The 25,398-nt window shown below is 32.4% G+C and overlaps 1 protein-coding gene across 4 annotated transcripts in view; it reads left to right on the forward strand.

The window, feature by feature from the left end:
* LOC148271716 (uncharacterized) overlaps nucleotides 1-25,398 on the forward strand; it is a 113,123-nt gene that overhangs the window by 56,354 nt on the left and 31,371 nt on the right. For 2 of the 4 annotated variants that reach the window (XM_088241023.1, XM_088241025.1), the window contains one exon: nucleotides 21,058-21,191. In XM_088241023.1, coding sequence (XP_088097149.1) covers nucleotides 21,058-21,191 — 134 coding nt within the window. The remainder of the gene's footprint in view (nucleotides 1-21,057; nucleotides 21,192-25,398) is intronic. The other 2 variants (XM_088241024.1, XM_088241026.1) reach the window with 1 other exon arrangement.

The raw sequence follows: 25,398 nt of genomic DNA on the forward strand, positions 1-25,398 counted from the left end.
TAAAAATAATATTTTTTAAAGCAAGTTCTAGGACCAACTATTACATGCACTCGCCTATCCCTAGGCTCCATAGAAATGGCAATTAGTATGAGGACAAGGCTGATATATTTGGTTCTGGACTTGATAGTTATAAAACGAGTCTGATTTATTTTTTCTCTCGCAATATTATTCTTAAACTTTTCTTTATATTTAAAAATGTTTTTCCTTTTTTTGTTTTTTCATATTTATGTATTTAATCCGATAATATTTTTGGTTGCTTATGTGTTACCGACTTGTTACTATTGTTATAGTTATGCAATTTTATATTTTTTTGTTATGTATGTATTTTTTTTTCATATTAATGTTCAATATATGTTAAAGGCAATTTATGCCGTTTATTTAAAAATGAATAAAAAAAATATATAAAAAAAAAAAAAAAAAAAAAAAAAAAAATTAATTAAGTAACTGTCTATTTATTTTATTATAATTAAGTAAATACATGTAATTGGATCACAGACCCTACCATGTATTCTATTTTTCTTTATTAGTATCTTAATATAAGCATTATAATGCTAATGCTAGATGTAAGGTTATAACCACTGAATAGATAATACACGTTATAACTATTTGTTTTAGAAATAAATAAAATATTAACCGTATTTCATTAAAAATTAACATAAAGCATCACAATTTCAAAAACTCCTTAAAATGTATAAACACGTCATTGATTCATAACGTGCTTTGCTGAAAGACAAAATGCAGGTATATAAATATACTAGCCCGTACATGTAAAAAGATTTTAATATGAAAATAGGGTGTTAAATAATTTTAGTCACAAACGCGGTACTAAAACCCAAACGCCCATGCGCTTTGTCGCTGAAAGACGCTCAGATAGGATAATCTGCAGAGCCCTTGAGATGATTTTTTCGAAAATGGCGCTATGTCAATCATGCATTTTAAGTATTAGAACTAAAAAAGACATTTTATTTATTTTTATTTTAATTTTATTTTATTTAGAAAACATACAGTCATACAAAATCAGTATTAAAAAAAACAATATTTTAACATAAAAAGACCAATTAAGTTTTCATAAATTAAAAAGATATAAACATTAAATGTGACAAAAAATAAAAAATAAATAAGAATTTTAAGTGAAAAAGGGATAATTGTTGACATTTGCGTTTTCCATGGAGGTAATAAATTAAAATAAATAAAAATACCGAATGTACACTCCGAGCCATCCACGCACACACATGAACGCACATATAAAACATACACAAACATATACATTACATGCGGCACATATACATAGCATAAACCACTCAAGATGTACATTCAGCAACTATCCCAAATAATCGACCCCATGAAGAAATTTTCTGTACAAATGCAACGTGCAGTTAAAAATGTCTACATCAATACTGAGTCCGTTATAATTTCTACAGGTACGTCTAATGAATGAATTCGAGGTATAATTGTTTTTACAAGTTGGTACATAAAAAAGGGAATTTAATCTAGTATAGCGAAGAGGACAACGGAAACCAATATTTTGTAAAAGATACGGCGAATCAACTATGTTATTGAGAATTTTGAAAAGAAAAATTAAATCATAACTAAGGCGCCTTTTTTGTAGTGATTCTATATTAAAATTGATCAAAGATGCGCCGTAATCATATTCAATGTTACCAAAACGATATTCCAGGCTCCTTATAAATTTCTTTTGAATGTTTTCAATTTGATTAATATATACATTATATTGAGGGGACCATACTAATGAAGCGAATTCGAGTTGACTTCGCACATAAGTATAGTAAAGAAGTTTTAATGTATTTGGTGATGAGAATGGCTTGGAGATTCGTAAGACAACCCCTAGAAGTCTGTACGCCTTCTTAAGCATTTGGCACATGGTAAAGATACGCCAGAATTGAGAAGAAACAAAGTTATTGGCCATGAAAATAACAATTACACAACCTTGTGCCTAGCTCGTGCACAAAACATTTAGGTCACTGGGTATTCAACGATTTTTTTCAGATATGCAAATATGTTTACCACTGAGCATAGTTCGTAAACCAGTTTATTGGAAATTTAACAGAAGGCACTTTCAAACACTTCTGATTATATTCTATTTATCGGGCATAATGGAGTCTCGATATAAACGCATTCATTTTATTGTAATGAGGCGTATTACAACTTATATAGGTAGCTTGGTATAAGGCTTAGATTAACTTCTGTTATCAAATGTCTAAGGTCAGTTGCGACAAAAAAGCAATTTACAAAAACAACTTTGAAATTACTATTTATTTGATTAGACTATTTATTTAATTAGAGTTTTAGTCCCAACACGTATGTATGGAAGTGAAACATGGAACTGGCAGAGGAAGGATGAAAGCCGAGTGAACGCGGTTGAAATGCGATCTCTTAGACGAATGTGTGGGAAATCAATGTATGACAGGGTTACGAATGATGAAATCAGGCGAGAGTGTAAATCTGAGACAAGTATAATTGATAAGATTAAGAAAGGGTCTCTGAGATGGTTTGGTCACGTAGAACGAATGGACGACGAGAGAATGGTAAAACAAGTGTATAAGGCAAAAATGAACGGCAACGTTAGACGAAGACGACCAAGGAAGACGTGGCATGATCAGATAAACCAAAATCTTAAGTCTGGTCATGTCAAAAGCAGACAGAACCGAAGGGCATGTATGACAAGATGTATGAATGTGGAAGAGGCTAGGAGTGTATGCCAGGATAGACGTGTGTGGCGGTCCATTCTCTCTGCCTACCCCTACGGGGAAATGGCGTGATGGTAGTAGTAGTAGTAGTAATTATTAAATATTAAGTTAATTAGTTAAGTATTAATTTAAAAATATTCAGTTTTGAGAACAGGTGTCTCAGAAGAATCTTGGGTGTGCGGTGGTTTGACTTTGTGTGGAATAAAGTGATAAGAGAACGGACGCAGCAAACTCCGGTGACAACTGTCATCAAGCGGAGGCAATACGGCTGGCTTGGCCATGTACTGCGGATGCCTCCTGAGAGCTTTAACCACGCTTGCCTATTTTACAAGGCATCAGGTTCTCGACATCCTGTACGTCCACTGCTGACTGTTCGTCGGCAATTTTTGTCAGAACAACGAGATGCGAATCTGACTTGACTCGGGAGGATGCACAGGAGCTGGCAGCCAACAGAGATGCCTGGAGGATCTTCAAGGACATCATATGCTCCAACTAGGGAGCGAACATGAAATGATGATGACATGGGCGATGTATTTGTATAATTTTTCTTTAAAAAAATATGCGAGAAAAAAAAACAATAAATAAAATGGAAACTAAAATTTAAGTAGAAATATGTGTATAAAAATGAACTTATGTTGATTCTAGTCTTTAATGGGAAAAGGGAAAAATGAAAAAGGAAAAGAGGAGAAATTAAGGAAGAATAAAAAATGTCTCTTAGGGGTGATTTGAACAGAGCTATTATAGATCTTTGATAGTGGATGGCAGATTATTCCACAGTCGAGCCGCATAGACACTACATCAGTTGGAGAAGAAAAAGGAATTGTGGTTGGTTATTGAGAAAGAACTTTGAGAATGAGATAGAAAATGATGAACTGATAAATTTTCACGGAGGTTTACAGGGGTATTAGGACTAAAAAGTAAATTGAACAAAGGTGAGAGGGTGGATACTCTCTCCGCTGCCTAATTTTAATAATCAGATGGCCATGTTTTCTATCACAGATAAGAACAAAAACAAATAGCAAAGAAAAGTTAAATAATTGTTGCGTTTTAGTTAAAATTATTAAAATGGGTTGAAAAAAAATAAGATGTAAAATGGCGGCCTTTTTTCTGATTTTTACATGAAACTCATTTGAGAACGTACTCTGAGAATGAGATAGAAAATGATAACTGATAAATTTTCACAGAGGTTTACAGGGGTGTTAGGACTAAAAAGTAAATTGAACAAAGGTGAGAGGGTGGATTCTCTCTCCGCTGCCTAATTTTAATAATCAGATAGCCATGTTTTCTATCACAGATAAGAACAAAAACAAATAGCAAAGAAAAGTTAAATAATTGTTGCGTTTTAGTTAAAATTATTAAAATGGGTTGAAAAAAAATAAGATGTAAAATGGCGGCCTTTTTTCTGATTTTTACATGAAACTCATTTGACGTATTCACGCGCAGAAGCTGAGAGGAAAATTAGATCATAATATTAAGGAAGTGTCCTAAAATACATCATTTGAATTTTCGTATTACAAAGCTCAGTATGTGAAACTTTTGTGTTCATGAAAAATTTTTTACACAAATTATCAGTGACACAGAGAGCCATGGAAAGGAGAATGCTGGGTATTTCGTTGAGAGACAGAAAAACCAATGCATGGATTAGAGCGAGAACAAAGATCACCGATGTGGTCCATAGGCATGCCAATCAGAAATGGAGCTGGGCTGGTCATATAGCCAGAATCACAGACTCTAGATGGACCAAAAAAGTCCTGGAATGGCGACCCAGAACGGGTAGAAGAAGTGTCGGCAGGCCTCAGACAAAGTGGTCTGATGACATAAGACGAGTAGCAGGAAGTGGTTGGATGCGGTTGGCTCAGGATAGGGAAATATGGAGACTAAAGGGGGAGGCTTATGTTCAACATTGGACAAGAGACGGCTGATGATGATGATGATGAAAGCTCAGTATTTTCTGTGTCAAAATCGGAATTTTCGACCAGTTTTTTCATACGTATAATACGGGGTTTAGTGTAGGTACGTACATTAGGGTGGGCCAATATTTTTTTTTCCGAATTTTGAAATGAAAGGGGTCTAAAAACTTGCCTTTTGGAATACTCGGGATGCAAAAAATATATAAAAAAATATTTGAAACTACTTTCGGCCCAGAGCTTGAAGTTTTCGAAAAAGTAAATTTTTTGCCCTAAACCGGCTGTCATTTCGTATTTAAGTAAGAAAATCAATCTTATTAAATTGTATAATCTGCATTAAATCTTATTATATAAGCATCCAAGGGCGTGAGTTGCACTTTGTTTTATAATAAATGGGTAGCATTGTTTTAATGTGCCATTGTTTTCGTCAATTTTAGTCAGGCGCTCAACGGAATCAGTTCCGCGGAGTGTAATTTTTTTGCATTTCGGTAGTTTTAATACGTGTTCGAATTTGTAATGTGATTAAGTTATATCTTTACGAACAAAAAAATAATTTTATCAATATAGATAATTCAAAAATGTTAAGACAGTTTTAAACTTTAAACTTCTGTTGAGGGCCAAAAGTAGTATAGAATATTTTTTTAAATAATTTTTACGTTGAATGCGATCCAAAAGCACTGGCGGCTCCTGACCGAAAACATTGGCAGTGCATTTTTTTACATGTTGTCAACTTGTATATTATTAAGTTCAATAATATTATAATAATATGATAGGTCTGACGTGATAAACGAGCAGTAGTATGACAGCCCGCGCATCGGAACTAGAAACGCTAAATGCGCCCAACATAATACGCACGTTATAGTTAACGAAATTTGTACTAATATCATGTCATTACGCATGTTCAAAGTGACATTTCAAACAAACTTCAAATCTGCGCATGCGTCAGCAATGCCCGGAATATGTATATTATCTTCTCCCTCTAACGCACAATTCATCGGTATGAAGCATTGTCTGTCTCGCTCAGATGTCGATTCTAGGAGATATAATTTAGTTCTTACAAATTCAGGGTAAAAGATTGTGCAAAACAGAATATGCACTGGGACGATTGCGCATGCGTAGACAAGATGAGAAAATCGTCCGCTAGAGTCGATTTCGCTAGATCTTTTGGCGCTAGTATTGAATATTATGATTTTTACGTGTATAATATTGCAACGAATCCCCGTTTCTTTCTACCTACTTATAACATATGTTTACTATCAATAAAATTACTAATTTATTTACACAATTTTTTACTTGGTAGTGCACTGCACTTATGCACATACTAAGGAACCGCCTGTGTCCAAAAGACAACTTTTTAGACCCTTTTCACTTTGATATCTAAAAAAAAAACTTCATACATCATCGGCCCACTCTAACGTACATATCTTCATAGTCATATGTCTCATCCATATGCTCCTTCCTTGAGATGATATCCGTGTAATTGACTATTGAACACGTCTAGAAAGTGATGTAGTTACTCAACATTTCCTTGAATATTTTTAAAATTAGTATTACCATGTTGAAGCGTACACAACCGTCATTGAAAATTTACACATTGCATTGTTCCTATTTTTTCATTGTTTAATACATGGTAAAATGAATAAGAAAGTGACGCCTTACTTTGCAACTAGTTTATTTTTAATTTTTATGTTTTAAAAATATTCCATCCATTTTTGTATAAGAACCAAACCTTATATTCAATGTCTGAGAACAAACCTAGAAGAAAGGGTATTAAATAGATTTATTTATTTTTTGAAGCAATATCTTATAACTAGTAGCATTTTAATAGACGGAAACAAATAAAAATATAACTGAGCCGGTAATACTTTATAAACGTCTACAACAGGTGCGTTACAAAAATTTGGTGAAGGCAAATTTTTTGTGTCATAATCATTATCATTCTCTTTCAGCGCCTAATGGTGCATAGGGCACTGCATTGGTACAGCAATCGCAACGTATCTCGATCATTTTTCTTTACATGAAGGTACGATGATTAATCTAACGCAGCAGGAATCAGTACAGGAACTATGCAATATTCTAGTGTGAAAACACACTTTTAAATTTTAAAATATTTTTTTTCATTCAAAATTTCACTCGTTTAACTGTTAATAATTTTTAGGCTTATTAATTAAGGCTTTTTAGGCTGTGCTTATGTCAAGCCATAAAAATTAATCATGAAAAATACACAGTAAAATTAATTAGATTAAATCATAATGACATGTGATGCAATAAGAATAACAATCCAGAAAAACAATGTAAAAATAATAAACAATAAAATTCCAAAGAATACAATGTAAAAAAAATAATCAGATATAAATATAAAAATATAAATTATACAAATTTAGATTCAAACATATTTAAATATTAAAAAAAATAGTATCATTGAAATCGATAAAAAAATAATATATTTAAAAAAAACATAATTGAAATGATAATTAAGAATAGATAAGGTTTCTAGAAACTCACTCTATACTGTATGAAAAATATGAGTATAAATAATGCCAAATAAAAGTGAGTACTAAATTAAATGATACAAAGTGAAAAAATATAAAAATATCAAGATATATAAAAAACGAATAAAAGCAAAAGTATGGAAGGAAAGCACATTGGACAATTTTTGCTAATTGCTAATCTCGAACTTTAAAAAGATTGACAACCTCGTCCCTATCGATGTGCAGCAACCAATTGCAAACATTTTTCTTAAATACATTGGCACTTGTGAAGATCTTTATGGCTGCCGGAAGTTGATTTCGGAGCCAGGAAGGTAGAATTTCTTTGAAATAGCTTTGAGTGAGTGGTAGGGCCAAGGTAATTAATCCTTCTCGCTGATCGAATAAATATTTCATATCAATCATGTCGGGAATCAAACCTGAGACTTCTTAAATGGTAGACAAACGCGCTAACCATTACACCACGTGGCCGAAATCGAAGCCGAGGCAAAAATTTTATGTAATATTTATTTATTTATTTAAACACGTTATATACATGTACAGTTTACATACATATGCATAAGGGCGGGCATATTGCCCTCCCTTTTATGTAATTTCTCCCTACTTACATAAAAAAATTTATGTAATTTCTCCCTACTTACCCAAACCATTCAATTTGAACACATATTTTTTTTAAGAAATAAAAATTGATTAAATATCTACACTACACTATGAAGTGAGGAAGTGGTGAAAGGGGAAGAATATAATAAAAATTATACGTAGAATGTTGAGAAAAAAACTTAAAAATATGAAAGCAAAATGCAGGTAAAAAGCACAAAAATGATCTAGTCCACCTTTTCGTACAACTTATTTCAATATGATCTTTCTTCTTGATATTTGTAAAAAGAAACCATGAATAAATAATCATTTTCAATGTGAACGTGCATTCTATTCATACCTTTTTACTCTTCTGTAGGAAAAATAATTACTTCCCGCAAAGTCTTATACATTTCACTATTAACTAGAAGATTTTAGCTCCGCCCACATTTCTATTTTTGGGAATATTTGAACTCTCAAACCAGGCTTTCGATACAAACGATGGTAAGATTTACCGACGTTTGTCGATAAGTCAAATAAAATGCGCTGCATTTTGTGAAACCAATACCTCTACCCACCAATGTGTGAAGATAAATGTAAGAGATAGATTATGATTGTGTGTATTTATTCGGATATTAAAATAAATAAAAGAAAAATGATCATGAACGATTAAATAAAGTGTTGCAAGCGCGTAATCGATGGCATTTTATTTCATTTCGTTGGTAATTGCCTTCATTCTTGAACATCATCTGGGCTCGTTTTCTGAGATGTTAAAATTTATCTTAAATTTTGTCTACAAAGTAAAATTAAGTTTTCTGTATAAAAAATAAATAAGTGTGCAATTTTTTTTCCAAACATGTTCAATTGGGAAATATTACTTTTTAAAAATATTTTTAAAGTAATAAAAGTCTGTAAAATACTGTCTAGTTAACAAAAAAAATGTCAAATTATGAGTAGCATAAAAAATAATTTTAAATTTGTAATTTCGAATTCCCGCAAAAACAGTGATTCGATTGGCCACGCCCCTAATACGTCATGATTCATGTTTTTTGTTTGTGACCATAGAAATTCGTGCAGAACAATATCACGAATCTTGACATCACAACAACCAAGGCCAAACACGTCGCGTTTTTCTAAGAACGTATTTTTATTGAATTTCTTTTTTACATCTATGTATAAAAACATTTCTCCACAATATCCATTTTGATTTTGAAAATACAATTGATTATTCTAAATCTATTTCATATATTTTTATCGGTATTTGTATTATGTGATATTTCCCAGTTGCAGGTTACCAACGAAGATACTTTGAATTTTCAAACAAATATACACATTTTCGTACATAAAAATCGAAGTTATTTTATACCATCTCGATATGAACCGATTGAGATATCGTTTATAATCGTGGCCCTGATCATACCAAGATAACTCAAGACAAGATGTGGAATTTTTTATTTATGTTTACAACAATTAAAAAGAGCGCTAAATAAATAATCTCGATCTTTTCTCGATGTCCCTTATGTTTTTCAATGCTTCTTTTATTCTTTTTAATGTTTTTAACTGTTCTTATATTGTAATATTTATACAAACGAATTGTATAAATAGACATAATCAGTAAGTAAATAAATAAATAAATAAAAACTTGCATGTGTATCGTAATTCGTGATTTGCTATCAGTTTTTTAAAAATAATTTCTAATCTTTGTAGGCAAAGTAATATTATAACCAGCCGCTGACAAGTCATGATCCCCTTAGATGCCTAGACTTTCATATTCGCTTCTCTAAAATGTTCTTCATCTCTGTTGTAGTCTGTTAAAATTTGGCAAATCTGAGAAACCGCTGGAAATATAATAACTTATCTTTTTTTTATGCATCGAGGATTTCAAATATAAAAATACATGCTAAATTTTGTTTTTTTCATCAGTCTATTTAATGTTTTGGATTTGTGTTAGGGGGATGTGGCTCCGTGGTTAGTGTTGCGGATTCACGGATCAGAGATCCGAGGTTCAAACCCCGCCCCCTCTACCTTAACTTAACTTCCATTTTCTAAAAGTGTGTTGTTTACGATTCGTTGAAAATATTAACCAAAATTAAAACCTTTGGGTAAATTATAAGAAGGAATTCAAGGAGTTCATTTCTCTTAAAAAAAAGCAAAAATTTAAGAATTTGGATTGAAAAATATTTATAACGAATAGTATAATCGGACATTTTTACTTATAAATACGTTAATTTAGCATTTTGCTGTGCTAAAAATTATTAAGGATACGATCATATCGGTCTGATTGCCTTTCATTACAAAGACATGAGCCATAGGCCATGGGCGACATCTACATGAGTTTGTGTGTGGGGTTGTGTAACCTACCCATGGCGAAGATAGCTAAAGTAATTAATTTAGGATCACAGAGTATATAATTAAACCCTGCTAATCAAATAACTATATTCCATTGTCACACCCTTGTGCACTATTATGGAAGACTGAAGTTTCTGATGTATTATTTATATTTATACGCACACAAATACAGGTATTCTAGAACTTTATTATTTATTTATTATCAAACGTTTTAGCAGACTTTTATATTTAACGTAGAACGTAGAAATCGTAGAATGAAATGACCAAGATACGCTGCGGTTGGTATACCAATGCAGTGCCTTATGCACAATTGGGAGTGAAAAGGGAAATAACGATTATGATATTCAAAGTAACAGAATTTAAATCAATGATACAATGAGGAACTTCAGCCCTTCGGTAAATTGGATACAAAAAAGTTTTCTTACGCGCGGTAAAAATTAGAGCATTAAATTATACGGCAAAGTTTCTTGAAAATGTTCACCTAATATTTCCATGAGTATAACCATTGCATAGTGTAGCAAATTTAGTACATACCTAATTTTCCTAATATTTTCTATCCAGGATTTAAAAAATGATTTTTCCATCCATTTGTAGCGTGTGAAATGTACTTTGTAATAAAAAATCATGCAATAAAGGGTTAACTTATGTATAATTGACTAGGCAACTTTATGATTTACTTTTTAAAAAATCTTCACATTAACTCTTAAAAGACATAGGTAAATAATTCCTTCGCGCGCGGTTATGTAACATCGTGTTACCAGTAGAAAAAGTCGGAATATTCTAAAGTTCAGACATTTGAAAAAAAAACATTGAGACATACTGTTTAATGATTCCTTTTCTATAATTTATGCAAATAAACATATAATTTAGTCTTTAAACATATATTATGCGCGTGCGTCCCCCATCACGGTCATCAACCGATTGAATACTTATACCCGTATGCAGAGACAAACCTTAAGGTGAGGAAAGACCATCCTATTGTCTTCACCATCGGGTTATTCTTTGCATATGAGATTAGAATGTACATTCCTCCCCTTAAGTTTTGTCTCTGCATACGGGTATTAATCTGTTTTACACAACACTCGCCACAGAACAGCGTCTCTGTCTTCCTTGTTATGAGTTCTATCTTCATGCTCTCTCTTATACATATGTGTTTTTGAATTAGCGGACTCTCATTTTTCGCGTGGTAAATATTTTTGCTTTAACATCCAGCATAGTTATACAAATTTTATTTTTCAAATCCGATGTGAAAATGTCCATTTAAACATTTCAAAAAATAAAAGTTCATTATTTTTAAAAATAAGAGAGATATATCATGTCTTGTGTGCATGGTCTACTAGTGTGACATCGCAGCCACACAAGAGTTCAGGGTAAAGCTTAATAGAAAGAAAAAGTATACAGAAAGAATTTGCCACCTTTGCTGATAAAATACAAATTGAAATTATACTAAATTCGTTAAGAAAACTATATAATTCACGGTTGAAACACTATATTGCTCACTTGTTCGTCCTCTTTTAGAATATGCATCCGTTATCTGGTCTCTCTTCGGTTCGAATCGGTGTAACATCGTTTGCTAAGAAAAGTAGCATGGATGATTGGCCTCCAGATAATAGACTACACTTACGGAAAAATGGAGTCTATGTTAAAAATCTCTAGGTAACACAAACAAAAACGTAGAAATAACATTGACTACATATTTATGTTTAATTTTCTGAATGGCTTAATTGATGTACCATCGTTACTGGAACAAGTGGCATTCAATGTTCCGATCCGCCGGTTGCGAAATAATAATGTGCTGTTCCTCGATCAACACAGCACAAACTATGGCTTGCATGCACCAATGTCCCGATTGTGTCGTATTGTAAACTCGAGACAAGATCTGGACTTTTTGTGTAAGTCTTTATAGATTTAAAAATTTACTAAGATAGACCGGATCTTGTGTTGAAGTAGTATTTTTTTTTTGTCCTAGCTTAAATTTTATTTAATTAGTGCCTGTATTTATTATAAAAAATTGTATTTATCATTGTAAGAATGGAAGTCTGTCAAATAAATAAATAAATAATTATGGTCCATGTTGGTCATATCAAAACGCATCAAAACTCTTTATTGCTCACTAGTTCGACCCCATCTAGAATACGCTTCTCCTATGTGGTCTCCATTCTACAGGACTCATATTGACTATATCGAGTCTGTCCAACACCGTTTTCTAAGAAAAGTGGCATGGTTGCTCGGATTACAAAGGGGTAATTATTCCTATTTTGAAATAGAGCATGCTCTTAATCTGTCTTGATTGGAGAGACGTAGAACTGAGATGGACCTTATATGCATTTTCAAAATATAGTTGCAATCAATTTCTTTTCATGTTCCCAACCGTTTCACCAGAAGTCAAAATCTGCTATTTATAAAATCTTCTGAGAGCAACTTTGGTTTTTATGCCCCAATGTCCAGAATGTGTAGATTAGTCAATTCATCACACGACTTGGAATTTTTTGGGATAGATCTTCCGGATTTTTGTAGATCTCTTCGCGACTAAACAGTGTGGGATGAAGTTGGATTGGCATGGTTTAGCTCAAAGTTTTAGGTCTTTCGTTTTTTTAAATATATTGTATACAATTATTGTTTTGCCCTTGTTTGTCTTTGCTAAATAGTTTTATGTTCTTTTTGTTCAGTTTCTTGCATTTATGTTTCTTCATGTAACTGCTGTAATTGGCTTGGGCCGTATAAATAATAAATAAATAAATAAATATGTCATATGTATTTTGCTATAAAATACCCCCTTTTCACAATACAAACATACTTTTTAGTATGCAATGTATGTAAAATATTAGCGTATTTAATTAGAACCCCGAACAACTGATCTCCGTCAAATATCTCTTTATTTTTCTAATTTAGAAAGCACTCAAGTCTGCTGCCAGTTCAGAGACTCGTATATTTAGCCCGAGGTGGCATTACTTACCCACTGAAGACCACTTATTTATAAATTCTTACTCGCTTGTATTTAACTTCCAGTTACCGCCTCATAAATTAGCCACTTTAACTGCTGGCTCTCCGTTAAACTCGAGTCGGGTTGATGAGGAAATTCAAGTCGGGTTATTAGTTCACTCTAACTAATAGTTGCGGTGTGTAAATTTAGTAGTTTTATAGCTAGCTCGCGGTTAAACTTACAAACAACGGGTTGACGAAGCTAACGAGATATTATGTGGATTGAAACCCGTTTGGTAACGGTCATCTTCTATGACCTCGGGAAGTCAGGACACTAGTTTAGTCCAGTGGGGAACTGAAGATCGTGATACTTGACAAGAATTAAGACGATACATTTAAACACAAAATTGCACTTAGATACATACTAAACAAGACGATGAAGTTACATTAACCAAAAATGCTGACATACACAAATATAATATCAGGGGGAAAATTACAAAAGTTATCTTCATCTGTACATATCGAGACTGTTTAAAGAAAAATCGATATTAATGTAAGAAAATGTGTATATGTGTAAGAGCATCTAAAATATCTTCACCGGAAACCTATAATTGAACATGTTTAAATGGAAAAAATGTATGCATATTCTGCTTTTTTTAAAACTTAATTTTACTTTTTAGATAAAATTGAAGATAAATGTTAACTTTCCACTATAATACGGACCCTGGTGAGATTTTAGTTACTTGTAAAAAAAAAAAGCGAACTACACAACGTTTAAATTAATCTCTCCCTTTTTTCTGTCTCTTTATTCCCGTTTTAAGCTAAAACTTTTAAAACGGGTAACACTTTTTATTTTATTTGTTCTTCGTCTTCTTATCAGCCTATTTCTCTCCACTGCTGGATATAGGCCTTTTACAAACTTCTCCATGTTTTTCTGTCTTTCAATCTCCAATCTGTTTCCATCCATGTCCCACGAGTCAGTCCAATTCCTCTGTGGTCTCCCTACTCTCCTTTGACTTTCGTAGGGTCCCCAATTTAATATTCTGGGGTCTACCAATTCCATCTTCGGGGTCCATCAATTTCTTGTCTCGCCACCTGACCCACCTACTGAATTTTTTGTCTTTCCACTCTTTCTGCGATATAGGTCACCTACACGGTCTTATCTCCACATTCCTTATTCGGTCTCTTAAGGAAACGCCCAGCATTTTCCTTTCCATAGACCGCTGAGTGCACTTAATTTTGTAGACACTTCTGGTAGTGAGTGACATGGATTGACGGGCAGAACACAAGAGTCGTAGACTTTGGCCTTCAGATTGTTTGGGATTTTCCAAAAGCAGCCTAACTTAACCCGATTCGTCTTGGCAATTCCGCAGTTTGATTTAATTTTCTCAGAATGATCAGAAAAACTAAAATAAAATCCGTTCGTACGCAAACGTGTATGCCGCAATGCGATGTTCATAATATGTGTCATTTTGTAATTAAATTTCATATGTTGTATGCTTCCATAAACTGTATCCTCTGCAATGCAATAGTACGTCCCGTTCTCATTGTTGCGCCTATGCAGTGTGGACGTGTGGACTGGAGAACTGGTACTGGGTACTTGGCTGGGAGACAATGACAGCAGAATAATAATTACAACAAGGTGCAATGTGCAATATGCGATACGACGTGTACGGCCATTTTCTTTTGTAGTCGCGTTCTTTTGTTCCAGAATTTTCTTTGCTCGTTCCCCGCCATAAATTGAAACATTTTACCCGATACGTACTCAAAAGTTACGTTGCATTTAATATCACACACTGTACACAAAATAACAATGATTTAATGCTGAGGAAACGTTCTCAATAAAAATATTAAAAAATTATATGTGATATTTTATACAATTCTAACTACAACTATTTTTTTATAGTCTTTATTCAATAAAATACACGCATTATTACAATATTAATACATTATAAACAGAAAAAAAAGTTTTAAAACATATTTTGTCCCAAAAAACTAAAGTAATAGTCTGTCATCGGTTGCTCAGACATTAGTTTAAATTAAGAATTAAATAAAAGAGTACACACAAAATACTGTATACATATAAAATAATGAACATATATTATTTTGTTTTTGATGCTTTGAAAAATATCATTAAGAAGATAGAAAAGAAAAAACTCAACTAAACCAGATACAATGGTTTAAAAAAGATTTTTTTTAAAGTAGGAAAATACAGAACAGTAATACAATTAAAATTAAAGAATAGCCATTTACTTGAACATATTTTAAACATAAGAAAAAATACATATACATTTATAAATAGTGTGTGCTCATAAATTAAATCAAAACAAGATAAAAAATAAAACAAAGTAAATCGAAAATTTCAATTCGTATCTACAGAAAAAATTAAAATAGTAAAAAAGTTAAAAGTACCTATTAAAATTATGATTTTCTAAGAGAGCAGTGAGTTGAGGGTATATAGAAGTCCTGTACCTGTCATTGGCTGGTTTGAGTGGCCGATTTACACACTGTGTAACATTTACCATTCTGCTTATGTTTGAACATACGCATTACCTCGACTCTTCCATCCGTTGACTTTTGTGAAGTGAAAGAGCCAAAACCTTTATCGTGTCGGTGAAACTCATCCATTCACCTTGGCACCTAGGCAACGCCTAAAAACAGTTTTCCAATTATCATACTTGACCTCTTCGCAAAAGCAACATATGGAAGAGTTGAGGAAATGTGGATGTTTAAACATAGGCAGAACGGTGAATGTTAGACCTAGACTTTAGTGTGTAAAGTGGCCACTTAAACCAGCCAATGACAGGTCGTAAGCCCTGTAAATGCCAAGACTTACATATTTCCTTTTCAAAAAGGTTTTTCCTCTATGTTGCAATTTTAATAACTCTCTAGGGAGGAAATACTCCAAACATTGTTAGTTCATTTTTATAAAAAAAAAAATAATTTCGAGAAACTTCGCCTTCGAACGCTCTAATTTTTACCGCATTAAAGAAACCATTGTTTATATCCAATTTTCCGTAACACTGAAATTCTTCGTTTTGGTAAAATCCGATACCGACAAATTAAAATCGCACCGGCATAAATTATGTCACAGTTATATGTTTTCCAAACAATCGATAACTTTGCTTATTTAAAGTGTAATATTTATTCATAAACAACACACTTTTATTGCGGAGTTTTAATTATTTTTATACGGATATCTTTACTTCGGTCATTTTGTTTATTATTTAACCATTTTTTTATTTGTTTAAATCTACAGCCATGTGCATAAGAATATAAAAATAATAATATATATTGCATAGAATTAAGAATAGTCCAGAAGTAGCGTGGAATCATATTTTAATACATCGGACTGTGTCCGAAAATCCCCCCACCACTTTAACCCTAGTTTCGCAGCGCGCATTCGTGAAGTCGCCGCGTAATGTTGCCAGATGGAAAAAAATACAGCTTACCCACCACATACCGCACACCGCATCTGAGGACATAAGTCTCCTTGGCGGTGCCCACATACACGGAAAATTTGCTCGTTGTCAAACGAGAAAAGCTGCCCGAAGGAGCTCTCTGAAATCTGGTAGCCTTAGCATCTTTGTGCTGAAAGAAAGTAATCCAGAAGTACATAATATGTACTTCATTGGATTGAGAAGAGAGGGAAGTGAATTCTTCACTGACTGGGATTAAATTGATTGGACATGATCAATTCGCCGAAATGATTACAAAACTTTTTAAAAGCCTTGAAATTCTTTTTAAAAGCCACCAGATCTGTATATCCAACAGGACCTATAACAGGGCCACGGATAGTAGCGAGAAGCTCCATTCGGTAATCATAGAGAAGGGGAAAAGGACAAGACCACAGGATGTGTTCAGAAGATTGGTTAGGATATCCGCAGCAGTGGAAAAAAATACAATCATAACACAAATGCAAGGTAAAAAAATCAATTTGTTAATTTCTCTAAAATTTTATCGTCTACGCGGAAACATTAATTGACACAACAGAGTAGATAATTAAAGGGTCATTTTATATGAGTAATTGAATTAATGAACTTTAAGCTAAAAATATAAAACAAATTTTATTTGACATAAAACTGATATTTTTATGTCATGTTAAATAATATTCGAAGTTTTAAAGATAATGTCGGGCAAATTTCCACCACGGTTTTGTTTAATCCGAGGTCCAATTTTCATTAGTTCTCTCATTAGATGAGAAAAGTAGGGTAAAAAAATTTACTCCCCTGGTAATACTAACGAAATGTCCATTTTGTTTTCTTTGACAATATGATAGATGGAAAAATAATTCAATTTTAAGTTAACGCATTTGCTACTTACACATGCGTTTGCTAATTACACATGAAATGTGATCCCATACTGTTTCTTTAAAGCTAGGGTTTCCTAGGACAGCGGTGCCCGCATCTTAACGGCCGTAGTGAACGGCGATGCGGTAAACAGCCGTCGTAACGTCGACTAGAGAGTGGTTTCCTAGGGAAACCGTGTTAAATGGTGTTGATAACACCGTTTTCCTAGGAAACTACACTCTAGTCACCGTTACGACGGCTGTCCACCGCATCACCGTTCACTACGGCCGTTAAAATACGGGAACCGCTGTCCTAGGAAACCCTAGCTTAAGATCCCAGCAGCATTTCTACACTTTAAAACGACACAACACGGCATAGTTGAATTTGAATCGGGAGTTGCGTACTGAGCGACGTCTATAAAGAAACTGATGGGTCAAAACGTAAAACTACTCTTTTAAGAGTAGTTTATTCGCCTTCTGTTTGATACGCGTATGCGGTTTCTGGACTATTCTTAATTCTATGATAATAGGTTCTTGGTACTAGACTAAAATGATTTCAATCGTATAATTAACATGTACGTAATGTGTCATGTACGAGAAAAGAATCTGGCAGTTCATAGGACATATTTCCAGGCAGGACTCTGATAGTTTGGAGAAAACTATTTCACTGGGAAGTGTCGAAGGGGCAAGGTGACGTAGACGTCAACCGACAAGATGTAATGGCTTAGTCACCGAGTTATCAAAATTCAGAATTATCACTGTCGAATGCCTAGAGAAGCACAAGACTGTTTAAGATGGAGGGAAACTGTTCATAGATGAGCCATGTCTGGAGTCAGGCGTAGTCACCATCATCAGACATGAGACACGGATTTAAGAGAGAATGTATAACAAGTTATATCACAGGAGAATCGAAATTGAAAAACAAAAAAAATAATGTTTTTTTAAATAACAAGAATACAAAGACAACAAAATAAAATTCTTAAACTAACATACAACCTACCCTACCTGACCTCTACGACTGAACTGTACAAAAAAACACACCAGTTTGACATAAACTACTTGACTAAAATTGAGACCTTAAAAATTGTGCACAAAATAACACTGGGAAACATACAAGACGACGACATAATATTAGTCAAAAATGCGGACATACACAAATATAACACCAGACAACAACAACACTATCATATTGAAAAAGCAAAGACAAACACAGGACCGTCAAAAATACTACATAATGGACTTAAACACTACAATGACCTACCTTACTACTTGAAAACTTTTACTGGAGACAAATTTAAAATCAATCTGAAAAAGTACATGATGACTGAACTAACTAGACTAGACGAGACATAAGATGACTAGACAATATTAAATTTCTAATGTAACCCTAACGGGTTTTTTTAAAATTGTAAATAAATTTTAAAAAATATATATGTATATGCCTTTTAAATTAAAAATAAAAATTAAAAGAAAAATAGTGGGGCATTTACCTATCATCAATTACCTACAACAATAATGCCTCGGCAAATAATAAAAACATGGAATTTAAAAACAAGAAATACGTTTTAATAGTACCTAATCAATATTTTAAGACACAACCGTTTAAATTTGATAGTTCTGGTTACAAACTAGTTTTAAGTGTGTTACGATCAGTTATTTGATAAACCGGGGAACTTCAAACATGTTTAATTCTTAAAATCAATTTGTATAAAAATATAGCCGATCTGAAAAAACATTAAGATGGAAAATTTATATACTTTAAAGGACGTCAACAATCCGAAAATAAGATTCGAATATTATTCAACTTTGTTTCGTATTCCTTCCAGAACAAAATAATAGTACTCCTCTAGTAAGTTCTGCTGATTGGTAAGTTGGTTTCCCAGAAACCGGAAATCCATCACATCACTCTATCATTGGTTGATTCGGAAGAAGTTGCGATATAGTTCGAAGTGAAAATAAAATTTTGTTCATTTTTTCATGCATTTTCCATAAACTTTACTATACAGTATAGAAGCTCAGTGCAACAGGCAATTGAATATAAAAATGTTTTCTTACGAGCGGTTAAAATTAGAGCATTGAATTGCACGGCGAAGATTATCGAAAATGTATGAAAAAATTATTTTGATAAAATTAAACTACTTTGAACGACGTCACTATTTTTTCAAAATCAACCGAAGACAAAGGGTTATGATACATTAACGTTTATCGGGAAGCCAACCCACCAATCTGGAAAACTTACCGTAGAGAGTTTGAGACGTCAAAGGCGGTTTAATTTCAAATTTTAAATTCTCAGAACTTGAAAAAATTGTAGCGCTGATAATACGGAGATATATTTAGTTTAATTAAGCTTAGTTTGGTAGTACGAGTATAATAACAAATAAAAAAAATAGAAAAGACCACTGCACTTTTTTATTAAAATTCTCATAATTGCAATGATTTTTTTACGTGTAAGAAAATATTTTTTTTATTTGATTCCCCGCAGCACTGAACAATCTCATTATGCGGAGAAATTAATTATTTTTATAATTAATAAATTTGTATTTTTATTTATTTTCATACTTTTCGTTGTTATGCACAGCGCAATTTCGTATGTGCCATCTCATTAAATTGCAAAATAAATAATTAAACATGAAAAAGATGATAGTGAGTACAAATTGGTTTTCTGCCTATTTAAACTAAACATTACGAAATGTCGAAAATACTTACTTTCGTCTACTTCACGTTCCATTTTGAAGGCTTGTAATCAAATAAAATAATATATGTAACGTAAAAAAAATACACCATCTTGTAGAGCAGTAAATATTCTTTCGAATGACGATATAACCTCTACCATTTTGTTTAATCTTGGTGTTCGTTTTTAATTTTAATAAAAAACAGATACAACTTATGTAAACACCTGATATTTATTTATTTATTTATCATTTCACGTTTTACATAAAACCCTTTTTTTTAATACGAAAACCTCACTGGGCACAACCCGTGTCGAGGCATTTATTTACATGATTTAATATATGATACTTATAGTGTCTAAAAAATATATACAATACATATAAAATATTACATATTCACATTTAAATCCACACAGATATATATACATATATAATAGTAAGAAAGAAAAAATAAATAAAACGAAAGAAAAAGAAAACAACCTTATATTATTCGTACAGCTCAAACATTTAACTACTGCGCAGACATTAGGTCAAGTAACAAGCTACAGTCAGCTCCCGGTGGCCCAACATCCGCACAAATGCCAAATATACGATTATATGACATATATTCATCGAGACACTGTGTGGATACAAATACAAAACACTAAATGCAAAAATAATTATATATTAACAAGTTTACTGCTTTGGTGGGATGACCATCTCAAGACAGTTTTCGGGACCCAAATCAAGTAGTCATTTTTTTACAAATAGTTTAAATTGCTCAAGATTTTTATCTGCTTTTGTGGCAAATAGTATATTAGTATATATTCTTGATCCAAGGTATATTTGACTCCTTTGACTCGATTTTAGGTGCCACGTATAGCTGTTTTCTTTTAAGACTCGTTTCATAGCTCGTATTGTAAATTTTATTTCCACCGTGTTATGGGTGTGAACGAGAAGTGCCTTAGCATACAGTTGCCTGACGTTCAGAACACCTACTCGTTCAAACGCCTCAGCTGTAGGTGTCCTGATAGGGACCCCGAGTAGAGCCTTGAGAACACACTTTTGTGCAATTTCTAATGCTTGAATAGAATATAAAAAAAATATTTTAAAAACCAAATGCAGTGTTGCTGGAAGATACTAACATTTTTCCTTTCTGCCCATTGCTAGCAGTGGACCTCGGGCAGAACTTGGTGCAGGATGCCTTCGTCATCGCCGTGGAGCAAGAAGCCCGAGAGCGCCTCGAGCGACTCTCGGCTCTCAAGAAGGTCAAACCCGTCGACATGGCTGAGCTCTCCCTACAGGTGAGTTCTACTGAACATCGGGTTGTGGTCCTGTGGCTAGTGTCTCGGACTCACGGACCAAAGGTCTGTGGTTCGAATCCCACTCTACCCCAACTTGGTTCCATTTTCTAATAGTGAGTTATTTACAACTCGTTGAAAATGGCCCTCAAAATTAAATATTAGGGTAAATCATAAGAACGCAAATATTTATTTTTATTAAAAAAAAAAAAACATATTTACTAATTTTACAAGGCTGTAGTCTGGTAAAACGAAAGCAAAATTAGGAAATCATACGATTTTGCCATTTTAAAATGATTTTTTTTTAATCGCGCAAGAATAAAAAAATAAAATCCTAAATTCGATAAAATAAATATTTTTAAAGGTATTTCCGTTAAAAAATATACTTAAAGTTTTATGTAACTAAAAATATAACTACTTTTAGACCGGCAGATTACGCCATTTCATATTTAGACTAAGCTTAGGTATCTAGGATCTCAATAAAGACTAAGTAAAGTATTGAACTAAAATTTGTTATAATAATTTAAAGATAATAAATTTAACATGAAAGTGGCCTAAGCTAAATTAAAATTTTTCGATTTTGAAAAGATATACAAGCATTTGAAATCACATACATTTTTGTGACATTTTTGTGATATTTTTCTTTATTTTTACTTAAAATTATGCCTTCGGTAATACTTCAAAAAAAATAATATTGAAATACTTTAGTTAAAACCTTTTTTATAGAATTGTATTATTTTTTTAATAAAGAAGATAATTCTGGTCGTAATATTTAATTTAAAACAACATCTTATTTACTCATTTATGACCTTCATATCTGCCCTTATCGTTTTCGGTAAGGGCAGGCATGAAGGTCATTAAAAAAACAATAAGATATTGTTTTAAATTGAATATTACAACCAGAATTATCTTCTTTTTTCAAAAAAAAGATAAAACAATTCCATAAAAAAAGGTTTCAATTAAGTATTACCGAAGGCATAATTTTATGTAGAAATAAAGAAAAATGTCACAAAAATGTATGTGATTTAAAATGCTTGTATTTCTTTTCAAAAAAAGAAAAGTAATAGTTGTTAATGATTTATTCATCTGCCCATTAGATATACTCTATTCTAAATTAAATTTTCTGTGCCTGCATTATTTTGCCAATACTGAATCAATTATTTACTATGAGACAATCGTTTTCCAATACTCATGACTGGCAAGGGATACGTGTGCTTTTAATCGATACCTATTCAGCTTTTGATCAAAAGTATCGGGTATGTGCAAGTATCGTTTCATCCCCAGTGAGTGTTCATTCCGCAATAATCTCTTATATAGAATATTGTTCCTCTAGTAATGGATGAATTTTTAAAAGCTTTCCAATTCTCTCGGCAAACTCAATGGTATTTTATTTATGGTAAAATTTCCTTTGGGTTTTCGAGCCTTTTTTTCAATTCAACAAAATTTACTCTTTTCATGCTTTTTTGTTGGCTTTTAACAAGAGTTATCAAAACAACTAATCTATTCTACATCTTTTTATCACCTGTTTGATTAAAAAAGCTTAAAGCAAGGGAAATACCTAATACGCTTTTAATTTCATACAAAAATCATATCGCCTTCACTTATAAAATTATCAAGATATCTTGCGATTAAAGTTCGAATGTAGTTCCATATGTAGAACTGGGTGCGGATACGAAAATAATAGGGAAATATTACAAGTTTTTTAAAAACATTTTTAAAGTATAGTAATACTGTCCAGTAAAATAAAAAAAAAATGCTTATTATTAGTAGCATGAAAAATATTTTTAAATTTGTAATTTGAATTCCCGCAAAAACGGTCATTCCATTGGCCACGCCCCTAATATGTCACGACTCATGTTTATTTGTTTCTAGCCATTGAACTTTGTTAAGAACAATATCACGAATCTTGACGTCACGTCCTGTTTATCTGAGAGATCTCTTCCAAGCTCTATCACAACATGGACTATCTCTTCGTTTTATTAACGAAATAACGCTTTTTATACCCTTTCACCGCTCCAATTTTCTTGCCTCCTCTTTCACAGTTGTAGCAGCTCGATTGTGGAATAATTTACCTAATAATGTTAGAGACGCGCCCCACCCCTTCTTTATTTACGTTTAAATCAAGATTAAAATGTCACTATCTAAATATTTGAGTTCATAAGTTTTCCTTCTTCTTTCCTTTCCATCTCCTCTCCTCTCTTCAAAGTGTTGTGTTAATTTTTTGTTTTGAACTTTGGATAAAGTTATAAAATTCAGTATAATTCTTTAGAATATGTCCATGTACTTGTAATTTTCTCAAACTGAACGGTTTGGGTAGGTAGGATGAAATTGCCTTAAGGCAATATGCCCGCCCGTATATAAAGTGTTAAATTGATAAATAAATAAATATTTTACTAGCTAGGAAAGTGAATTTAAAACCAATCGGGATATTTATTTATACTTTTCGACCTTTTCGCAATGTCCCCGAAGATATACGACATTTTTTAGTACATAATCAATTGTTGCAAATAAGTCGTTACTTGTTACTAACCCTTTTTAGGGTACAACGTAGTTAGTATTGTCTTGTCCAAGGATTTATTTGATTGTTTCTGACGTCTTTATGGCCAGGCGGTCAGTAAACCTTATCAGGCCATACGAGGTCACGGCTTTCCACTTCTCATAACGACTGATCTTATAAATTTATTGAGAACTCACCGTCTAGGTCGCTTTGTAATGAAGACTTTAATGTACTGAGAAATCTTCGTTTTTTCCGAATGCATTGTCATTTTAATCGCCGCTATGAACTGTGTGGCGTTTTGTTATTCTTCGAAACAGATCGTTAGGAAACCATGGTCAGAAATATTATAATGTTTTAGACTTGGGAATTGGGTTGTGATCCTATAGTTAATGTCACATACTCGCGGTTCAGAGGACCGAGGTTCGAACCCCACTCTACACTACCTTAATTTCCATTTTCTGGTCGTGATTTATTTAGCCTAATGATAGGAAATGGCCCCAAAACTAAATGTTTGGGCAAATCAAAAGAACGTTTTTATAATATTCCCTATAAATATTCCATAGTAACTGTTTAATAATAAACATTATTTCATTTAATTTTACAATACAAATGTAAAATTAATTATGTGGCATTATCAAAAATAATACAGGTAAGTACGAACATAGTTATAATTTAAAAGATAAACAAATCTTCTTTTTTTTAAGACATGTAAAAACCAAAAAAAATGTTCTTAAAGTTATTATGAAATATGAGTTAAGTGATTCTTTACAATTAAGTACCGTAATATGAATATAAAATAACATTTTCAAAACATTTTTTTTTTCGTTTTTTTTCATACTTTTTTTTGTTTTTATTTTTTTTTTAAATTTCATTCAGGAAACATACAGTACGGTTACATAGTTTTATATTTTACACAGTTAGACTTAACTCTAATGGACCTGTGAAGTTTTCATATTATATAATAATTATATGTAAGGTTATCAACGAAAGTACAAAAAAGAGAAGGAAAAAAAACACAAATGAAAGTTGTTTAAAAATTAAAATTAAAGCAAAAAAAGTTATTTAAAGTTTGTAGTTAGTATTTACAAATGAAAATAATATTAAGATGAAGAAAAAAAAAATGTAAAAGTATAAAAAAACATTTTTTAAAAGGAAAAACATAAATATGCATTATTATTATATAATGACACAACATACATCAGAGTTTTACTAGGGCTGGCTGTTTTCTGCAAAATGCGCATCGTAGGTTGTGTGGTCAGCCATACTTTAAAAATTATTGAAACCGGTTTAATACAGTCAAATGATTTTATACAATTAAAAGAACTAAATCACATACTTGTATGAATTATTTAACATTAATCAAAGTAAAAAACATTCGAACTATTGTGTAGATTTGATTATTCACTCTTTTCACAAAAGTGCTATTATCTTAGTTTCACTTTTTATGGCTGGCTGCTTTCAGCATAACCACGTTCAATAAGGGCTGCCACCTTTCAAACGGAAACTTGTCGGGAACCTGAAACCTCTTGCATGGTAGGCAAAGACCGCAAGGCGGAGATTAAGATATGACAAATAACGTGATCATATTTACTGATGGCCATACATAATATTTCTAGTAAAATATTATTTGTACAGCCAAATTAGAGGCTAAGCGTTGTAATATTTCTGTTTTCCAGCAATAATGTCGAGTTGATTCTGACATTTTTAGAGCCC

Source organism: Micrasema longulum, unplaced genomic scaffold (genome assembly GCF_059751315.1).
Source record: "Micrasema longulum isolate JH-2025_06_02 unplaced genomic scaffold, ASM5975131v1 h1tg002704l, whole genome shotgun sequence".
Lineage (NCBI taxonomy): Eukaryota > Metazoa > Arthropoda > Insecta > Trichoptera > Brachycentridae > Micrasema > Micrasema longulum.